This window comes from Acanthopagrus latus, chromosome 4 (genome assembly GCF_904848185.1).
Source record: "Acanthopagrus latus isolate v.2019 chromosome 4, fAcaLat1.1, whole genome shotgun sequence".
Taxonomy (NCBI): Eukaryota; Metazoa; Chordata; class Actinopteri; order Spariformes; family Sparidae; genus Acanthopagrus; species Acanthopagrus latus.
The window spans coordinates 32,247,517-32,267,008 of NC_051042.1; the positions used below are offsets into that span (position 1 = coordinate 32,247,517).

At 44.3% G+C, this 19,492-nt stretch overlaps 1 protein-coding gene across 6 annotated transcripts in view; it reads right to left on the reverse strand.

The window, feature by feature from the left end:
* Positions 1-19,492, reverse strand: part of LOC119017994 (thrombospondin type-1 domain-containing protein 4-like) — a 47,944-nt gene that overhangs the window by 8,761 nt on the left and 19,691 nt on the right. For 3 of the 6 annotated variants that reach the window (XM_037095265.1, XM_037095264.1, XM_037095263.1), the window contains one exon: positions 1,014-1,218. In XM_037095265.1, the coding sequence (XP_036951160.1) occupies positions 1,014-1,218 (205 nt within the window). Of the gene's footprint in view, positions 1-1,013; positions 1,219-9,222; positions 9,280-14,123; positions 14,361-19,492 lie in introns of those variants that run through there. The other 3 variants (XM_037095267.1, XM_037095266.1, XM_037095268.1) reach the window with 3 other exon arrangements.

The following is a 19,492-nucleotide window of genomic DNA, read 5'->3' on the forward strand; positions in this document are numbered from 1 at the left end:
CGGGGCCTGTATAACATATTCTGAGCTGAACATATAAAAGGTTCAGAGAAGTGTTTGCGAACAAGCCTCCCCCCTCTGTCTCTTTCAACGTGTTCTAATCTTTTAAATCCGTCGCTTGTGAAGAGAAATATCGACTTCAAACTTGCAGTGTATTGCAGCATCGGAGCCTGGAGTTGGATGCTGGGATGGAGGTGAGGTTTGATCCCATATATGAGGAGCAGTGGCTCAGTGGGGACAGTCTTCAGGTGAGTAAGGAGAGTGCTGACATTATAAAGGTCCAGTGTGCAGGTTGCAATCAACTCCTCGAGACTCCTCCTGGCTGCTAACAATGTGAAAACAGAGGCAGCGTTTGGTTTGTCCCTTCTGGGCTACTATAGGAACATTGGAGACTTCATGAAAGAGGGGCTGCTCCCGGCTCCCAGGATGAGCGCCAGGCTTTGAACCGTGTAATTACATCGTCACGTGAAAGAAGCGTCTGTAAAACGGTGGATACATTTCTTTTTACCCATCACAACCCCCACAAAATAAATTATCTGACTGTCAGACTTTGAGACATTTGGTCCAATTAAAATGTGCAAACTCTAGAAAAGCTGCATGATTAAACTATTTTATCCCCGTCCAAGTTAACCGGGCGAGTTAAACGGGGAGTCAGCTGGCTCAGTCGGCAGGAGACTTTAGTGCTCTGTGAGCACTGAGCAGCTTTGGACTTCACCTTCACGGCTGTGTAACTTATATATTATAATGTCCTTGGACCGCTCCCTCTGCAGATATCAGAGGCTCCTTCAAAGGTGACAAAAACCCAACAATTATCAGTTTCAGGCGATTATAATCAAAATTATTAAATCCTACAAACGGCAGCTTTAAGTACACTAACCGAGCCAAAGCTGTCATCCCAGTGACAGACTAGGATACCAAACAAACCAGTCCTGAGGACTTCTGATTTTATCAGCTTCTGTGTTGTGAAACTACTGTACAAACACTGTGTCTTAATGTGGCGCGAGCTTTTTCCCCACCTAGGTAGTTTCTGCTCTTCACCATTTCCGTGACGTTGATCTTGGTGGCTCCCTCCGGGATCTCCACGATCTTGTGGTAGCCGATCTTGGACAGGCTGTGTTTGAACACGCCGGAGACCAGCCGGCAGGACGTGTTGTCGCCTCCACACAGGCCGCACTTGTCCATCACCTTTCCTGACCCGAGGTACTCATCGCAGCCGAGACTCTGTGAGACAGAGGAGACACAAGGAGTTTATGTCAGTAAGTTCAGAAGCTGTTTAAGCTGAACTGGATGAATTCACACTATTCTCAGTCACATAAACTCAGATAATTATGCACCAAAGATCATATCTACAACACTGAGCCAAATCACACCATTAACCCACATCATTACCAGCAACAGTAGAATAATTGCTAATTTGGCTTTACTGTTTTCAACCTGATCTCTGAGTTTTCCTTCCTAAATCTCTACGGTGTGTGTTTCCTCTGTCACACTGGTGGTAGGTGGTTTACAGGAAACCTGGGCACAGTAAAAATAGAACAGTTAACATCAGCAGTCCATAAATTCACTCAAACCAGCAGTAAAAGCAAGTCGCCGTGCAAACAGGTGGTGGAGCAGCCAAAACTGGTCCCAGCGAGCTACCGTAAAACTCAGACACGCTGGGCTGTGGTTGCTGCAGTGCCAGGGTGAGTCCAGAACAGACCACAGTCACCAGTAAGGGAACCAACAGAATCAGGGGGAACTTCAGCCGATCTCCAGGACTTTGCAGCTCTCGCTCGGCCTCCACATGGATTCCCACACAAACATATTTTTGTGGTTGTTTGCATCAACGCACCAGTGAAGCTGCAGTTTAGATCCATGTCTCTCCAGACTCGTATAATATTTGCAGTGAAGACTTTGACAGGATGTAATGAGTCGGACTGATCGAGAGCTCGATATCAGCAGCTTGTGATGGACTGCTGCTGCTGCTGCTGTCTGTTAGTGTGGACGTTCCTTTAAAGTCACAACAAACTTCAAACTCTAAAACATGGATGCTTCACATTAACATTAACATTACTTACTAACAACAATGTCAAGCACCCTGAAAATAACCTGTGCAGTTCTCAGCTGGTAAACTTGAACCTCTTGAAGAGCATCCCCGTCTGAGACTACAGACTATTGTAATTTGAACCTTTTATAAGTGATCTGTTGGAAGCATTTTGCTGCCATGCAAATAATGAAGTAATCATGAATATCTACTCATCATGCAAATGTATCTGTCTGATCTCTTCTAGTGTAAAATGTCTGTAATTATTAAATGCAGCTCTTGATGCTTTACAAATAAAAAAGTGGTGGACGGGCAAGTTTTTCTCCGTGCCTTTGTTATTTATTCGGGCTATTGTTGCAACTAATGTCAAATATCTCAAATCTGAATGAATGTTAGATAATTAGACTCTATACAAGTGGTACCTTAATGAATAACTGGGGGGCACTCTCTAACTCCAGCTTCACAAATCAGACACAGCCACCACAGGTTCAAGGTGGGTCAAGATGAGTCTCACCAACTCAGTATCAGACACAATCTTCACCTCCTTTTGGGTGTTACGGCACTGGGAACTGTGACTTTTAACCTTTGACCATAAAATCTAATCAGTTCATCCTTGAGTCCGTGTGGATGTTTGTGGCAAATTTGTAAAGAAAAATACCCACAAGGTGTTCTGGGATCACCTGTTCACATGAATCGGACGGACAGATGGACGCTCATACAGCCGTGAGGCTTAAACACAGCAACTTCTGAGAAAACATGGACTGATATGGGTGCTGCTGACCTTTACATGTGGTCATGAGGTATCAAATCAAATTCTAGAGATGAACGACATCAACAAACACACAGGACGGGCATGGTAAGTCATAAGAATGTGGTCATCTCCGTGGGTTTAGCTGTACTGGAGCAGCCGTAAGTCAGGGAGCAAGGAGAGGACAAGGAAGGTAACGAGAAGGGATAAAAATCTGGAGATGAAGATGAAGGGAGATGTAGCAGGAGAGATGGAGTCCAGGGTTCGGACTGAGGCAGTTGGGATGAACTCAAGAGGGGGAGCCTGGCTTTCTCCCATCCATAGCAGCTCATTCTGTTCGGGGGCCAAACACCACCTGGGCCAAAACAAACATGAAATGCCTCCTTCCACACAGGAAATAACTGATGAGAGAAAAGAACAGTGAACTAAGGAAAAAAACGAAACCACCAAATGCTTCTCGAGGCAGTGTGGAATGACACTGCAGTGCAGCATGGGGCTGGATGAGGCCGGGATAAAAATCACAAAGCTGAACACGATAACGTTCGGGGGTAAAAAACTGCTGCTTTCATGACCTCATTTTTTACAGATCAGTGAAAATATAGCAACTCAGGATACTGTAGGCCAGAGATAAAGGACTAATACTGCAGGGTTAAACACATTTTGGGACATTTTGACAAGCTAAAATAAGTCCGACGTGGAAAAACAAATAAAAGTGCAGTCAGGGAGGAGCATTAGTGACATGAGTACCAATAAATATCTCCTCCGCGTCTCCATTTTCACCACCGATCCCTTCTAACAGAAACAACACAATTATAGCAGCGAGACAGCCTTTGCCTGAAAAAGGGAAAAAAATGTTCCTCTCGTAAAACAGACGCTGACATGGTGAAAGGTTATCTGTGGCCGCTCGCATGAGAAAACGTCTGAATCAAAACAAATTAAAAATATGAGCGGTGAATAAGCAGCAAGATTTACTGACCCGACATCTGAATTGTTCATGTGATATCGTATTGGATTTTGGTGAGTTTTTTTTGGTTCTCCTGATATAAGAAAGAGTCCCGGAGGCGTTACACCTACGACGCGGGACACATTATCAGGCCGCTTGATGTCGAGTGATTTGGACAGTTGCACTATTAAAATCCCAAAACTGTCAAGACAAACTTTTCAGCCTCGCAGTGGCACGCCGCACCAAACACTAATCTAACTAACTTAATCTGTCGAGTAATAATCCCTGAATAATTGTCACGTCTGTGCTCCCGGCAGTCTCGGACAAATGCGACCTTGGTCGTGAACCCGCATCAAAACGAGGCGTCGCTGGTGTCAGGACGCATGAACGCAGCCGCTGCTCGGCAAAAAGCCTCATTAACTCTTCCCAGCAGAGCTTGAACAGGAATCTCACTGCGGTCGATCTGGAGACCTGGTCAAGTTTTCTTCAGTGCTTTTTGTTTTTTTGTTCACCTTCTCTCTCTGTGGGTGGTTTGTGCCATCTGGTGAGGGGAACAGCTCTGTTTTCAGAGGAGTTACAACAGGATTTTTTTTTTTTTAAATGTCGCTGAAGCCCACCTTCATCTGGAAATAGTTACATGTGTCAGGACAGCAGAGTCGACTCCCAGTCAAGTCGTGAACACTGAAAACAACACAGTCTCAAAGTGAATCCTGATGCTTTTGTCCCACGCCATGCAGCCGGGGTAAACTCATCGGACTGCAGTGTTTTCTTCGTAACGGGCTGATCTCACACAGCCAAAGGCGCTCGTCATTGGAGATCACTTCGCCTCTCAGAAAACACAACCTGACATTCAGAATTAGACACAGACATCCTGAGAGGTGAGTTTGAGTCTATATCTTATTGAGCTACACATGGAGCCCCACAGGACACGATGATGAGCAGCACTTCCACTCACTCCGCAGCTTTGATGTGTGATTACTGAACGTGAACTCGGGCCGAGACTTTTAAACTTTTAAACTCGGAGATCTGGACCTCCTGGTGATCAGCGTCACGGTAATTAGCCACTAAGTGACCTGTGAACTGAGAGGTGATGCGTAAATGTTAAACACAGAGAGAGAGAGTGCTTGGTGCTAAAACAAATTGAAAAACAAGTTATTTAATTCAGGGATTTTAAAAATAGAAAGAACAGGCTTCCATATTTCCACTTGACCTCTCAAACTCAAGACCGTCCCTCCTTTATTTCAAGGCTAACGGAAAAGCTACCACACCAAAACACCAAAATCTTATCTTTAGTCGCTAACCAACTCACAAGCTAGCCAGCTAAAGTTAGCCATCCTCAAACATCAACGATAGCGGCAATCTTTTTATATAACGCTTTTTTAATAGCTTGTGTACACAGAACAGCCTGGATTTTATTTATTAAATCCTACATGGTATTGAAAATAATTATCTACATTTTCCAGCCTTCTAACGCAGGATGAATGTATTTGTGGCGACCTGGGATCAGTGGAAACAAGCTATAAACACAACACTGACATTACTCACTACTCACTCTCCTTTTAGCTCTGTTTTCATCTCCACCAACTCTTTCTTTACGGCTCTTCAGCTGCTAAATGTTCAGCAGCTAGTTGCTAACTTTGACCTTCTGCTCATTTGACAAAACAACGAGCTGAAGGACACTAAAACCTCCCGTAGAGCTGAGAGGAAAGAGGAAACAACCGTAACAATTCTGAGCGAGAACTAGATCCTTCGAAGTCACATTCTTAATAGTTTAGCCCAGAAATAACAAATAAGATTGTTGGAGCATAATTATAGAAATGGTTCCCAGTTTTCTGGCAGCAAAGAACTGTGTAAACCAATATAAGCGAGATACGGGAGGGAAAGAGTGACAAACATCAGAGATCTGTATCGTTCCTCAGCACTCAACATGCACAATGTCAAGATATACAGTTGCAGCGGCACTAGATCTCTTCCCGACAGCTCTGGCATTATGTTACAGTCGCCTTGCAATAACAGTGCTTTTATCCGTGTAGGAGGCCTGGTTTGTGGCTCCATGCGAGGGATGATTATATGAATAAAAGCTAATGCTCAGAATGATATCATGCTTAAATTAACAACAGCGGTAGCTGCAACATGCAGGCGTTTAACTCGTCCCTCCTGCAGTAAATCCAGTTTGAGATGTGGTGGAAAACGACCTCAGCTCCGTGCTGGAATGTCTCCGTGTTTGTGTACCTTAGATGAACTCTGTTAGTTTTTATAGCGGTTAGAATCATTTGTGAGGTTTTCGTCAGACAAAGCTTTCACTGGAAGGAGAGAGATATCATCAGGCACCGCAGCTCGCTTGTCACACCGGCCTTAATTTGACACAGTTTTATTCTGTGACCCCAGAGGATGCTTTTGTTTTGAAGGGTCACTTAGAGTGTTACCGACATGATTTAGTCTGTGCAAATTAGATTAACAGCGGAATGATAAACGACAAAGAAGGTCTGGGAGCTTTCTGAAGCTGGCCAGCAAAGCCTGCCAGGGAGAAAAGAGTTTTCAAGACTGTCTCTCACTTCCTTTATCTGCAGGCTAATGGCTTATTCACTACATGTCTTATTTTCAGGACAGGTTATGCGACATGTGACATGTGAGTGGTGCTCCATACATTCCTGGTAATACTGTCACAACACCACAACTGTAACATAAACAATGCCCAAACTAGCCAGCCAACGCTGGCCGTGCTGTGGTGGTAAATAGCTTCAACTTTTGATACTTCAAATGTTAGCCGAGACTGAATCATTTCAAATCCTGCGTGTTTCGAAGTATCGACGCTTTGCCAACATTAAAACATAGCATTCTCAAGAAGTAGTAGAATATTTGTGGTAGCTTTGATAAAAGATAGCTAGATAGCAAGATAGATAGATAGATACTGTCACATGTATAATAAACCGAGAATGTATCATTCTGAATCTTACGTTATATTGAAAAAAGTGACACCTTGAAGCCTGTTTTAAAGCAGGATTAAACTATTTGTGGCCATGCATCTGAAACCAGACACAAACACAACATTTACATTAGTAAACAGTTGCTAATTCACACATTCAGTAGACGCCGAGCAACATCAGTACGTCTTGAGTCTTGTCAGCGACATGAAGGGTTAACAGCTCGCTATCTTAACATTGTTATTGGGGGGCGTTTGCTTTTTTAATAGCTTCGGTACTTTCACATGGAGCCTTGTAATCCTCTGCGGTATTGAAAATTGATACCTTGCCAGCCTCAAAGCACATTTTAAAGCAGGATTAAATCTATTCGTAGCTGAAACCAGCTACTGTATAAAAACAACAGAGCCGTCGGCGTGTTAATTCACACATCCCGGTAGACACACTGAGCAACATGAGCATTCATCTGGAGTCTTGTCAGAGTATTTGCTGAGTGAAGGAGCCTGTTTGTGTGTCTAACATGTGTGTACACTGCGCTCAGACAGAATAATCTGCGACTGACAGACACATCCAGTCCGAGGCTGACAGACAGACTGACACCAGCAGATGCTCTCGGCTGGACCACATCCGACGCATCGGCAACAATCAAGGCCGCATACAAACTTTACCGTATCTTATTTCACATCCAACCGTCTGTGTGATGCATCCAAGTTGGTTTTAGGGTTACATGTGACAATAATTCAATGTAAACAATCTAAAATCACATTATAAGTCAGCAGCTGTGAGGCGGCCTGTCAACATATAATCACATGTTGTTTGTAGAGGCTTTGACAGACAGTTTGACACAAATGCAAAGTGTATAAGATCCGCTGCCGCTCTCTGTGTCCAGAGCAGCAGAACAGGCAATAATAACAATCCTCAGGCCCGACAGACTAACATGGCTTCATGCTCCCGGTCCAAATACTGACATGGGTAATAAAATGGAAGCAGTTATGAGTAAAAGGATGTTTCTCAGTCTGGAGATGGTACAGTGGTTTAACCCCCCTCCAAGTCTGAATCCACATGAATCCTCTTTGGCTGAGGCCCGGATCCCACCAGAACCTTCTAACCTGTGTCCTCTGGCAGTTTCCCTCTCAGCTTTTTTTTTTTTTTTTTCTACCGACCGCAAAATCAAAACAGACACAATACAGAGAGACACGGGCCACCGTCTCCCTCAAAACAAGTTTTCACTGCCTTTTAAATACGCCAATAAGACTTCTGTAAGAGAAGTTCTAATATAATACAGAAGGGTTTTATGTTATTCCTCTGGACATGAAGGCTACGATCTGTACTCCTTCTTTAAAAAATGCATCATGCAGCAAACAAATGCTACAGAAGCACAATATTAGTATTGATCTGGAGTCTCATGATCTGGAGTCTCCACCAACTCTTTTTTTATGGCTTTTAAGCTGTTAACCGCCCAGACTCAAACCAACAGCCAACTGCCTTTATCTGACCACTCTGTTGCCTCTCATCTGACTCATTCAGCAGAGAAGTTGCATTGAAACATACCGCCTCGGCTACTGCCAACTACACAGCAGCACGTATGTTCTGAGCTTGCACGAGATGCAATAAGTCTCCTTAACATTGGGGGGCACTAGTCTCGTGCCAGTAATCCAAAACATGAAAACAGGAAATGAAGGAACGGTGTCCATATTATCAGAGAAAAGCAAAGCGCACACAGTATTGGCTCACTATTGGTTTGACCTGAGAAGACGTTTGTGAAATACAATATTTGGCATTACTTGAAAGATCATTATGGCTGAGCTGATGGTCGCGTTGTCTGCTCTCGGGCTCGTTATTATACGAAGACATCGCAGGAGGGAAAAAGTGGTTTGTTTACCATCGTCACTTCCGCCCCTCCCACTCACCGCTCTGATTCGCTAGCACACTGCCAATCAGAATGGTCACTGAACAGCAAGCAGACAACCAATCAGACTTTACAAGTTGAATCTGACCAGACACCGCCCGTACGTCGGTGCGTCTGTGCTGAACACACCGAACAGATTTGTTCCAGAGCTCGTCTGAATCTCCCCAAACGTTTCAGACGTCCAACGTTTAGGCCGGTGTGTTCCTGCCTTTAAATGCTTCACTGTGCTCACCAGCTAGTTGTCACTCTACCAAATGATGGTGGGCAACAAAACCAAATATAAAAGCTGCTCTCTATAAAAACCGAAACAACGAGCTGAAGGACACTAAAACATCCTGTGGAGAGGAAATGCAGTGCCACCTCACATCGTCACTTCCCTGAACACAAAATCTGATTAATAATTTTGAAGCGAGCACTTTTTAACAGAGCAGAAATAAGCGATGATTTGCTCCACAGGCCTCTTGATCTGTTGGGGTGTAATTATAGAAATGATTCCCGTTTCCCAAAAAACTGGCAGCAAAGAACTGTCTAAACCAATATCAGAGAGATACGGAGGAAAGAGTGGCCACCATCAGACCTTCGTATCATTCCCAACACTCAACATGCACAGTGTCAAGATATACAGTTCCTAGCGGTGCAGCTCTGTGCTGTAAACCTCTGGGAGTAGAGACATGCTCTGACCTGTACTCCTACTGTAAGAATGCATCCCGGTGTCTGAATCATATTTATGCGCGTGGGGTTAAAGGAGGGGAGCTGTGCGGTGAACGCGTCAGGGATTTCCACAGCTCTTCACACGTAGAAGCGGTTGTAATGTTCTTTGGCGGACGGCCAATGAAGTCATTCCTTGGTCAGCTGTGAGACACCGGCCTCATCTGGAAATGCAATACGGCCGTGAAACCCGGCTTCCAGGTCCGAGAATACGGAGGCGACATCGTTCCAGCGACAAAGAATTTATAGTGGAAGTGACCTAAAATCTCGAGGTCGCGTCTGGGAATGACATTACTGACAGAGAGAAAATCGCACAGGCGAAGAAATTTAACACAATTACGACTAAAAATACGGTTGAGAATAAGACTACAGTGCGATAATACACCCACTCCTCTTATGTGAAGCGCACTTTGTGGTTGCCACGGCTACCGGCATCTGCCTCCCACATGCTGGGATGCTGTGGATCCTAAACTGGTTTTAATGAGCAGGGGGGAGGAAGTCAACACCGCTTTTATTTCAGTCAGCACTTCAAACACATCTGTATCTGCGGAAGCCACGCTGCCTTCAAGTTCACATGTGACCTTCTCACTAATGAAATGACTGAACCGCTGACAAGTCCTGATTTACTGTTACATCCTGTGTGAAATATACAGCGTGACGTGAAAAGTATAAAAGAAAATTCTTCTTTTTGAGGTTTTTCGCTGGATGTAATCAAGGCCACATCTGTTATTAGTCACTATTGTCATCATTACTCTTTAATTTTTCATTTTTATTGAATCGGTTTTTTATTGATTTTCTCTGAGAAATAAGCAAAAAAACGCTGAAACGTGAAGCAATGTGACAAATAACTCACAAGCTATGAAAGCCACAGGACTGGAACTTGATTTACAGTTCCCCCATAATTCACTGCTTCACATACTGAGAAGAGAACGACATGGAAATCTAGTTCGTATTGACTTTCGAAATCTAGAAAGCCGACTTAATATTCGGGATAAAGACGGATTAGATTACTGCCCACAGTAAACATCCACAGCAGAACAGAGTAACAGAAAGTTTTTCCTCCAGACGATGAGCACGTCTGCATGCACAACAGTTATCCGATCATTATCTGATTTATGGAGTTACAAGATCAATCAGCTGGTCGTGCAAATAATAATACGAAATGCTTTATCGGATAAAAGCCGCTCTCAGTTCTCTTCGCTGCGTCTATATGATTAATTCAGTGTCTTTCATTCTTTTTACATCAGCACATATGCAAAAACGTAAAGGACAGCAGGTGATGTTAAATCAGAGCGGATGTGTTTTCTGCATTATTTCACATGTTTTGCACAGCTAACAAATCCCAAAAAAGGACAGCCCTGACCGGTGGAGACGCCACGATGAGCAGCGTCATATACTTAGAAAGAAATCCAACTAATTTACTTTTCTTTTATTGCATTACAACAGTGCATATAAACACGTCAAATCAGATTATTTTCATAACCTGACTATCAGATTATTGTGGTCTAATAACTCATTTGTACAACTGACCCATCTTAAATGAATGAATGAACGAATATATATTTTCTTAACCTTTATTCTTAGACTAAAATGATGTTTCTGTCGACTTAATCCACACAAAATATATCGATACCAGTGAGCGATATCTCTGCGTGTGCTGCCTGTTATAAATAAAATCGTCTATCTCAGCAGAGAAAAGAGTTAAAAAGACTGACTTGTCGGCTTTCGAAACAGATCGGTTCGTTCTGCTTTAGCGAGTCTGGACAACAGTATTAACATCTGTCCAAAATGATTTGGGCCGATCCAGAGTTGAAATCCTTGAAGCCCACTCACACCTACCACACAACAGTGTTCAGTACGTCCCAGCTGTGTGTCTCATCTTACATATTTCCCCATCGTACTTTTAATACCCGATCAATCTCTGTCTACACTGTTACACACAAATAAAGCTGTTTCTTTAACTGCAGAGGATGCTGACTGTCTGCCTGCAGATCCTGGAGGGAGTCTTTCACCACAGGATCATGTACTATCCATTAAGTGCTGATTCAAGAATCCTTTTTTTTTTTTACAAGATTTTCCTTTCGAGAACAAATCAACTGCAAACATTTAGAAAGTCAACCAGGGACACTGACGGAGCTGATGTTAGCTTAATTAGCTGGCTAGCTATAGCTGATAAAATCTGTTGGCAGCAGACGGCATTTCATCAGGGAAAATAAGGGAAAAGTACGTTCTGCCACAGTTATGTAAGAGTACGTGCCACATCATTACAGCGCTGAGACACGATCGTCACTGTAAGCAACCTTTATGTGTGAACACTTCTGACACTACATGACAAACCTGATTAGCATTTTTGCCGCCCAGAAATGTAATTAACCGCGCGGCGTGACATTCAGATCACTGGACATTTCATCCAATAGAAACTATGTAGATGAATCCTTTAACGCAGGACGCAGGAGGATTCAAACTCTGACTCTGACCTCGTTATATGTGCACGCTGGATGGAAGATGTGATTTCATCAATTGCTCAAAACAGATTTATTCAATTTGATCCTTTCCTTCAGATTTCACTTCTGGCTCCGGTATAATGGGAACACTAACTAGAAGACTAACCGCGGTCTGTGACCACAAATAGAAACACAAGTTCTGGTGTTTTGGATAGTAATCACACAGCTTTCCGCTCTCAACAACACAGCACTTCATGGAATCATAGCAACATGTGTCAAACCAGAATGGGAACGCAGACAAGCTGGAGTTATTAACTGTGACGAAGGACGAGATGAGCTGAGGACAAGAAGTGGAACCAACAACCAAACTAATTGCTGTTTGCACCTTTTTACAATCCGTGAATGAGATTGTCGTTTGAGTCATTTTGCAGAAGTATGAAAATGAAAATCAGGTCATCGCATCTGCAGAAGATCCTAGTATGAAGTTAAGTGTTACCAAGTGGTGAAGAGAGACACAGACGTGAGTGACAGGACCTCTGAACCCGGCAGTAAAAAAGAGGCCTCGTCCACACCACGATCTGCCCTCAGAGCTCGGGGCGAAGGGCAGAGCGTCTTCGTTAAAGGCTCCCGTGCTTGTAAAACTCTCAGAAATAGCATCAAGCGTGGTGAATCTCCAGCACAAGGTGTCTCCTGACATGACCGCTCTGATTTGGGAACAGAACAACAGAATGCGTCTCTGCTGGGCATCAAAACGACAACGTAACGAGTTTCGTCCACAAATAGACGCTCACTGCTTTAGTGAGCTAAATATTCTAGATACCCTGTATCTGCGACAGGTGCTGAGCTCTGTTTTTGCACAGTATTTCTGATTGTTAAAGAATTGGTTCGGCAAAAAATATAAATGCAGTCATTATCCACTCTGGGATAAGTGTTGTTGAATAGCGTTTCAGTCGCCTGAAGACCCGATATCCCAAACTGATGTTAAAAGATGTTTTTTACATCTTCTTTTAAGCCGAAACCTTCTTTGTAGCAGCAAAGCTAAAAGTTTCAGCATGCACTCTGTCTGAGGTGCTCAACCGTGCAAACCACTTAACATAACATCTTTTCAACTCAAATTTCAGTTCTTGATGCTTCAGGAGACTTGAATTACGACAATGAACTGTATGGAGAGAGATTATGTTTAAATTCTATGAAAGTCTCCATCTACTTCAGTCGTTTAGGAAAATGCTGCAGTGCTGTTCTGCTGTGAAGCTCCAGAAATGTTTTGTGGACTGTGAAACATCTCATCAGCATGAAGGTGAGATGATAATGACTGAATTCAAATTTTGGGGGGGTGAATTTAACCTTTAATCCCTAAAAAAAAGTATTTCTGATAGTTGAGTTTGATAATTTTATGATCTAACAAAGGTCAAAACAAAGCAGCTTTTTTATTATTTGTGTATTTTTTCACAATCGTCATCAAAATGAATGATTTCTACTTCAATAAACATCTTAATATTGAGTTTCAATAAGGTGAGAAAGGAATGACTAAAATGTATTTAAGCCAACCAGCAAAAAAAAATACAGAAAACTGAATAAATTCTTACCATTTTGACTCATACAGGAGTCAGATCTATGACCTCAAATGATGAAGAAGCAAAGCCGATGTCAGAACAAAAATAGCAGGCCGGTTTGTAAAAAGTGTGGACATCACAGGAGAGGACGGGGTGAGAGCTACTGTTCACACATTCATGACGACTTCTGTCAACTTCATTTCCTCACAGAAGGAACCGCTCTTTTCCAAAACTAACATCCAAGCAGGTTCTCACACAAAATATCTCAACAGTAACTAAACCCTCAGTTTTAGCGTTGACAGACTCCAACATTTCTATAAAAGCGATCGCTATGCAGTTAAGAGTCATATAAAACTGGAAAAGTCATCCTCATCAAGACTTTGGCACATCCCTCACTCACACTAACAACCTCAGGCACTCACACCAGCGTCGTTAATCATCAGCGAACACAGGTGAGCTAAAGTTGAGCCGAGCCACAGGCAGCGACGGGCTAATTCAGGCTTGCAGTCAATCCCTAATAGAGTTCCAAGTACATCTTTATAGTCCCAGGACAGGCCTGACTCACAGAGTCTTCCACTAGGAGGGAAACCTAATCCCACCAGTAGCCCGTGAATGTGCTGTGGAAAAATAAACCACTCAGAGAGAAAGCGGAGCCACGGTGAAAACAGCCGTACTGTAAATACTTCCACTCAGTAGACGGACCGCAGGATCACGGGGCCGCGCTGACAGTCCAAGTTACGGAGTGACACTGTCCAGTGCTGCTTACAAGCTCTAGAAATGATGCTGACTCGCATCTAACATCTGAGAATTTAAAAGCCATATTGCAAACACCAAGTTTCTTGAGGTCACATGCGTGAATCTCCCAAAACAAACTTACTGTGGGCAAATCAGCCACAGCATCACTGGGGGTCCGCACCAGCTCCCAGGTCCCTCCAGGACCCAACAGAGGTGAAGCGGGTCCTACCTGTGACCGCGGCTTCCCCTGCACACGCATGTGGAGGCAGACGAGCAGCAGCAGAGCCAGTCCCGACAGCATTCTCTCATGTGGCCACTGAAACTGTTCGACTCAGTCACTCGGGCTTCCACGCGAGTCCTGCTGGTGGCTGCTCCCCGTCGGCTCTCTGCAGCTCTCAGAATGCCCAAAAAACCCAGAGCTGATCTCTACGAGCTCCCCTTGTAAACTGAGCTGGGGGAGGTGCAGCTGAGGGAGGTACAGGGGACCGGGCCTTTTTTTTTTTAAGAGGGGGGGAGAGTGCAAATGAATAGGAGGGAGAGAGAGGCGGGAGGGAGGGGAGAGGAGTCAGGAGGAGAGTGTGTGGCAGCTACTGCTGACAGCAAATTGGAAGCCAGAGAGGAAGTTCGGGGGAATATTTTCAATGTGACAAGTATGAGAGGAAGGAAATTCTTGCGGGGCTGAAATGAATGTGCAAGCAAAACCGCCGCGGTTAAAATTGTGTGGAAATAATTGGCAGGTGGGCATGCCATCTTTCAGGGATGCCAACCAATGGGAGCTGAAGAAACACAGCCTGTTTAATCCTACAACAGAAACACAGGGAAAAATAATAAGGAACCAAAGCCTCGTGAACATCATGAAGTGGAAACAACCTCAAATCAGAAACATATTTGTGTTGTTCCTGCTCTCTCTGAAGACACGGACACAATGAGATCCCTTTACTCTCCCTCAGCCCCCCTGATACCTAATTACAAGCCACGTTTCAGCACGACTGCTGCAGCCAAAAAAGACCCCACTCATCATATGGTTTTCCTATTGTTTCCACAACATTAAACCCTAATTCACCAGGATTTACTGAGGTAAGGAGTACACTCGTCATGCTCATATCTGACAGTCGGGGTTTTTTTTCATCCAGATTATCAAGGCAGACGGAGCACAGCGGGGACGCTGTCGGACCCGTTTCTTTCTACAGAGACTGGAATAAGCGTGAGATAATTGAAAGCTGTCCTGTTTTGAAGTGGCGCGCTGAGACCACAACAGGCTGCTGAGACGTCTACTGTAAGACGGCTGAGCACCAGGAGACACATGGAGGGACTATGAGGGAGGGAGGGAGACGGTCTGATGGACTGACAAGATAATTCAATATAGAAACAGAAAGAAGTAATAATACTGCTGAGAGTTTAACTGTATGTTGATTATACCTTCCAGTGGAATAGATTCAATATCTCACGGGTCGTAAATGAGCTTTAATAGCTGACTGGCGCCCAGCAGCACAGGCTGTTTCCAAGTTTTCAACATGAACGCCATTACAGAGATGAAGAATGAGACAAAAGTATCGAACTCGAATTTTCTCAATCTCAATTGCAAATCTAAATTGCGATTATTATATCCCTTAGATGTGGTTATCAGACTATAACAGTTCAGATTTAAATGACACTAAAACCACAGTGATAAATCTAAGTGCTGTATCAAAGGCAACTTGACTTGTTTAACCAGTCACACCTCAGCTCACCTGGCTCAAGCAACCCGCATGAAGGCCGGTTGGACCAACGACCCACAAGTGGCCCAACCGACTCTAAGACCTTTTTATCCTCCGTCTTCCTCGGCATCGTTCCAAGAATATTTGCATCCAAATGGATCCACTGAAAATGACTCAAAACGCTTTAGTTAGAGAAGAAGAGACGGAGAATGCACATGAAGTTTGCACGCTGTATACAAACAGACAGTAGACGGAGAAACTGAACACAACAAGAAGAAGACGAAAACGGCTTGTGCGAGGAAGCCAGAATCGTTTGTGTGGACCAATAATAAGGTCGAACTGCTGCTGCGACTCACACTCAACTACAAGGTGAGTAAGTTGCAAGAAACACAAACACAAGCAGTAGTCCACCATTGTTCGATGTGGACGTGTGTGTTTACACTAAAGAGTGTTTCTGTATGGACGGGGCCTAAAGCTAAGAGATGATACGTGTCTGTAAGGACACTCCCACACAGAGTTTAAAGGCCTGCAACTCCTCTCCAGTTAGTTAGACCTGATGAGAGGTGAAGCTGAAATAAGTCCAGTTGCCAACGATACAGCACCAAGATCTACCACGACCCGGATGACCGAGAGCCTTCATCAACACGCAGTAATTAGCATACACAATATTTACTTTTGCACACAGAATGAGTAAAATGCAGGTACGATCTCACTGCAGGGACAAAAGTCAAACATTTGCAATGTCTTAAACACGCGCTCACCATAGTCTTCCCCTGTTCAAATTAACAGCTACTGTGAAGCTTGTAATTTCAATTTTTGTGTGTTCTCACACATTTAACACGACAGGCGAGCAGATTGCCAAATATTTGCTCAGCAATGAAACGCATGTTGGCACAACACTTAATAAATCGCACCCTGCCACCTTCCTTAATGTTCTGTAAAGCTGTTTCACAGATCAGCACAGGCATTAAGTCAAGAAGTAAATGTCTCCACACCTGCAACCGGCTCGGCTTATGTTGGACGAGTGTCAGCTGAGAGACACACACACACACACACACACACACACACGAATATACACACATATCTGGCTTAGTTCATCGTTCCATTAGCGGCCGTGTTTCTCAAAACAAAACAGTAGCAGAAGGGAAATCGTTAATGGCTCACTCAGTCAGCTGTGATTTCATAGTTCACCCTCATCATCCCGTCACACACACACACACACACACACACACACACACACACACACACACACACACACACACACACACACACACACACACACACACTTTTCAGCAGCCTTGTCCGTCGCAATGAACCTACAGACGTCGTCTCCTGCTCCCCCTGATCTGCCTCTGATGTGGACAGATCTCATTACGGAGGCATAGCGCCCAGAGGTCGGGCGGGGCAGGACTGACTCTCCAGCACACCCCAGGGTCTTTGTTTCCTTCAACAAGTGGGTCAGCCCTGAGGCAACCTTGGCTCCAGGCGCCTGGGTCCTCCGGGCTCCAACCCACACATGTCAGAGTCATGCTCTCCAGCAGGTGGGCTCGACATGACTGTACACCGTCAGGCTCTGACAGACACACACTCGCACAATAGCCGCATTCAGCTCCTGTTCCGAGTCTCCGTCACGTTTCCAGCCTGTCTTGGTGTTTACCGTTCTGAGGACGTCTAACTCCAGAGCTCATTATCAGAACCGTGACTGCAGACATTTTTAGCAGGTGTGGCCTCGGAGGGAAATACTCTCCCTGGCAGCTGTGACGCCTCCATCATTAATCTGCCCCACATCGCGCTTCATACATGCTCACACCAGAGGATGGAAAAGGAGGATGCAGGGCCCCCCGGAGTTGTACAGAGCCAAAGAGTGAAAACACACTTTCACATGTCAGTACGCACATTCACAATCTCTAATAAATCTCTTTTCAATCATATTCCAACATCTCCTCTGAAAAGTTGACCCTGTCTGTGAACTGGAGCAGAAAAAGTCAAGAAAAGGCAGAAAGTAGGAAGAGAAAACACATGATTTCTTTTTTTTTCTCATCTGGGATACATATTAGTCAGCAGGGCCAGGCATGTAGGTCCCATGATTGTTTCCTTTGAGCGATGTATTTGACTGAAAGAGGCAGCGGCAGAGAGGAGGAGGGCGGGTTAATGAATAAAGCAGGTCGAGAGGGGATTCAGGCTGGGAGGGGCAAGGTGTGGCTGAGGGAAGCTGCTGTTTCTATCTGTCTGTCGATTCTATCGAAAAAACAGCTGATGGCACCGTCTGCAGCAGAGATATTCAATCGTCACTGAGCATCAGAGGTCTCCCACCACGTGCCATCCTGAGTCAGGTGCACAGCTACTGCATGTGGGCTTCACTTCGCCGGTACTGTTAAAGTCTCATTCCTCGAGTCTGTCCTCCAGACTCACTGTTGCGTAACACACAACTTCCCCCGTCACCACCGTGACCTCCAGGGCGTCTGAGGAGATTCACCTGAGAGTTTCCATCAACCACCTGCTGGCTTTACTGCACCGCCGCCTGCAGCGGCTCATCTAAAACCCATTAAGTTTGACAAGTTATAGTGTTTATATTTCACAGGACATTCACAAAGTCTGTGATTGTGGATGATGCAAGAAGGCCTCATCGGTTTGTGGCCACATAATGTGGAATAAGTAAATAAATGTAGTGGCTGGGAAACGCTGCACAGCTCAGGACCGCCGTGTCTCAACTGCAGATGTTAATGCTTTCATATCACCCCGTGTTATTTCCCCTCTCACCTGCCTCGGATTATCGTCCCTGGACGGTTTTACAAGTCATTTACAAAACGCTGCTGCAAAGCTGTTGACCAGGTCCTCCCGAAGGTCTCGTGTCCCACTGATTTTGATTTCTCTTCTCCCCGTCAAATACAGAGTCCAAAAAAAGTTCCTGTGACAGCTTATAGCGCTCTGTATGATCAGACACCCTCCTGCATCGAAGATCTACTGCAGAACTACGTCACCAGTCGGTCTGGACTCGCTGGTGGTTCCTCGATCGAGGCTCAGAACTGTCCTTCAGTTTTTAGAGACTGCTTTTCAGGTTGTGGCTCTTTAACTTTGGAACTGGAATTTGCCTTTGCCTTGATTTTCTTTTATTTCTGCTTAAATTTTGGTTTATGTTTACATGTAAATGTGTTTAATATTACCATCTGTGAAGTTATTTTCTTACTTTTCACCACATGTGACAAGGGACGTGTTAGTTGTAGAGGGTGGAGAGGAGATATATTACACAGAAAAACTAAATAGCATTAGAACATTTTCAATTGATGAAACTGCTTTCAAGCCGAGTGTCATTTTTTTCTCTCTCGCAGACAGCTTCTGTAAAACCCATGTCAAGGCTGCACTTCTTCCAAGTAGAGTATAAATAACAAAACCGAGCCACGGGAGTGTGTGAAGTGAATTAAAGACCTGCTCTTCACAGCCAACGGAAAACTTGTCAACCGCTGAAACATTCTGGGAAAAGTTTCACTCTCCAACTCTTCAGGAAGTGACTGGACCTTCATGAAGTCAATGATCATGTATGCAGATAGACTCGTAACACCTGGACCTTTATAAAGCTGACAGGCGCTCGTTAGAAGTGGAATTTTGACAAGCACACTCAGTTCTTAAACATATATGTTGTCAGCCCATTCTTTACTCCATACTCTCCTCAACAGGAAGCACAAAACTGTGACTGACTGACAAGACAATGAACAAACAGACTATTTAACTCCTTTATTCCATGTGTGACTTTATCTTTATACACCCTCTGGTTTGTCAATAAAGCTGTTAGACGCCATCAGATAAGAGTCTAATT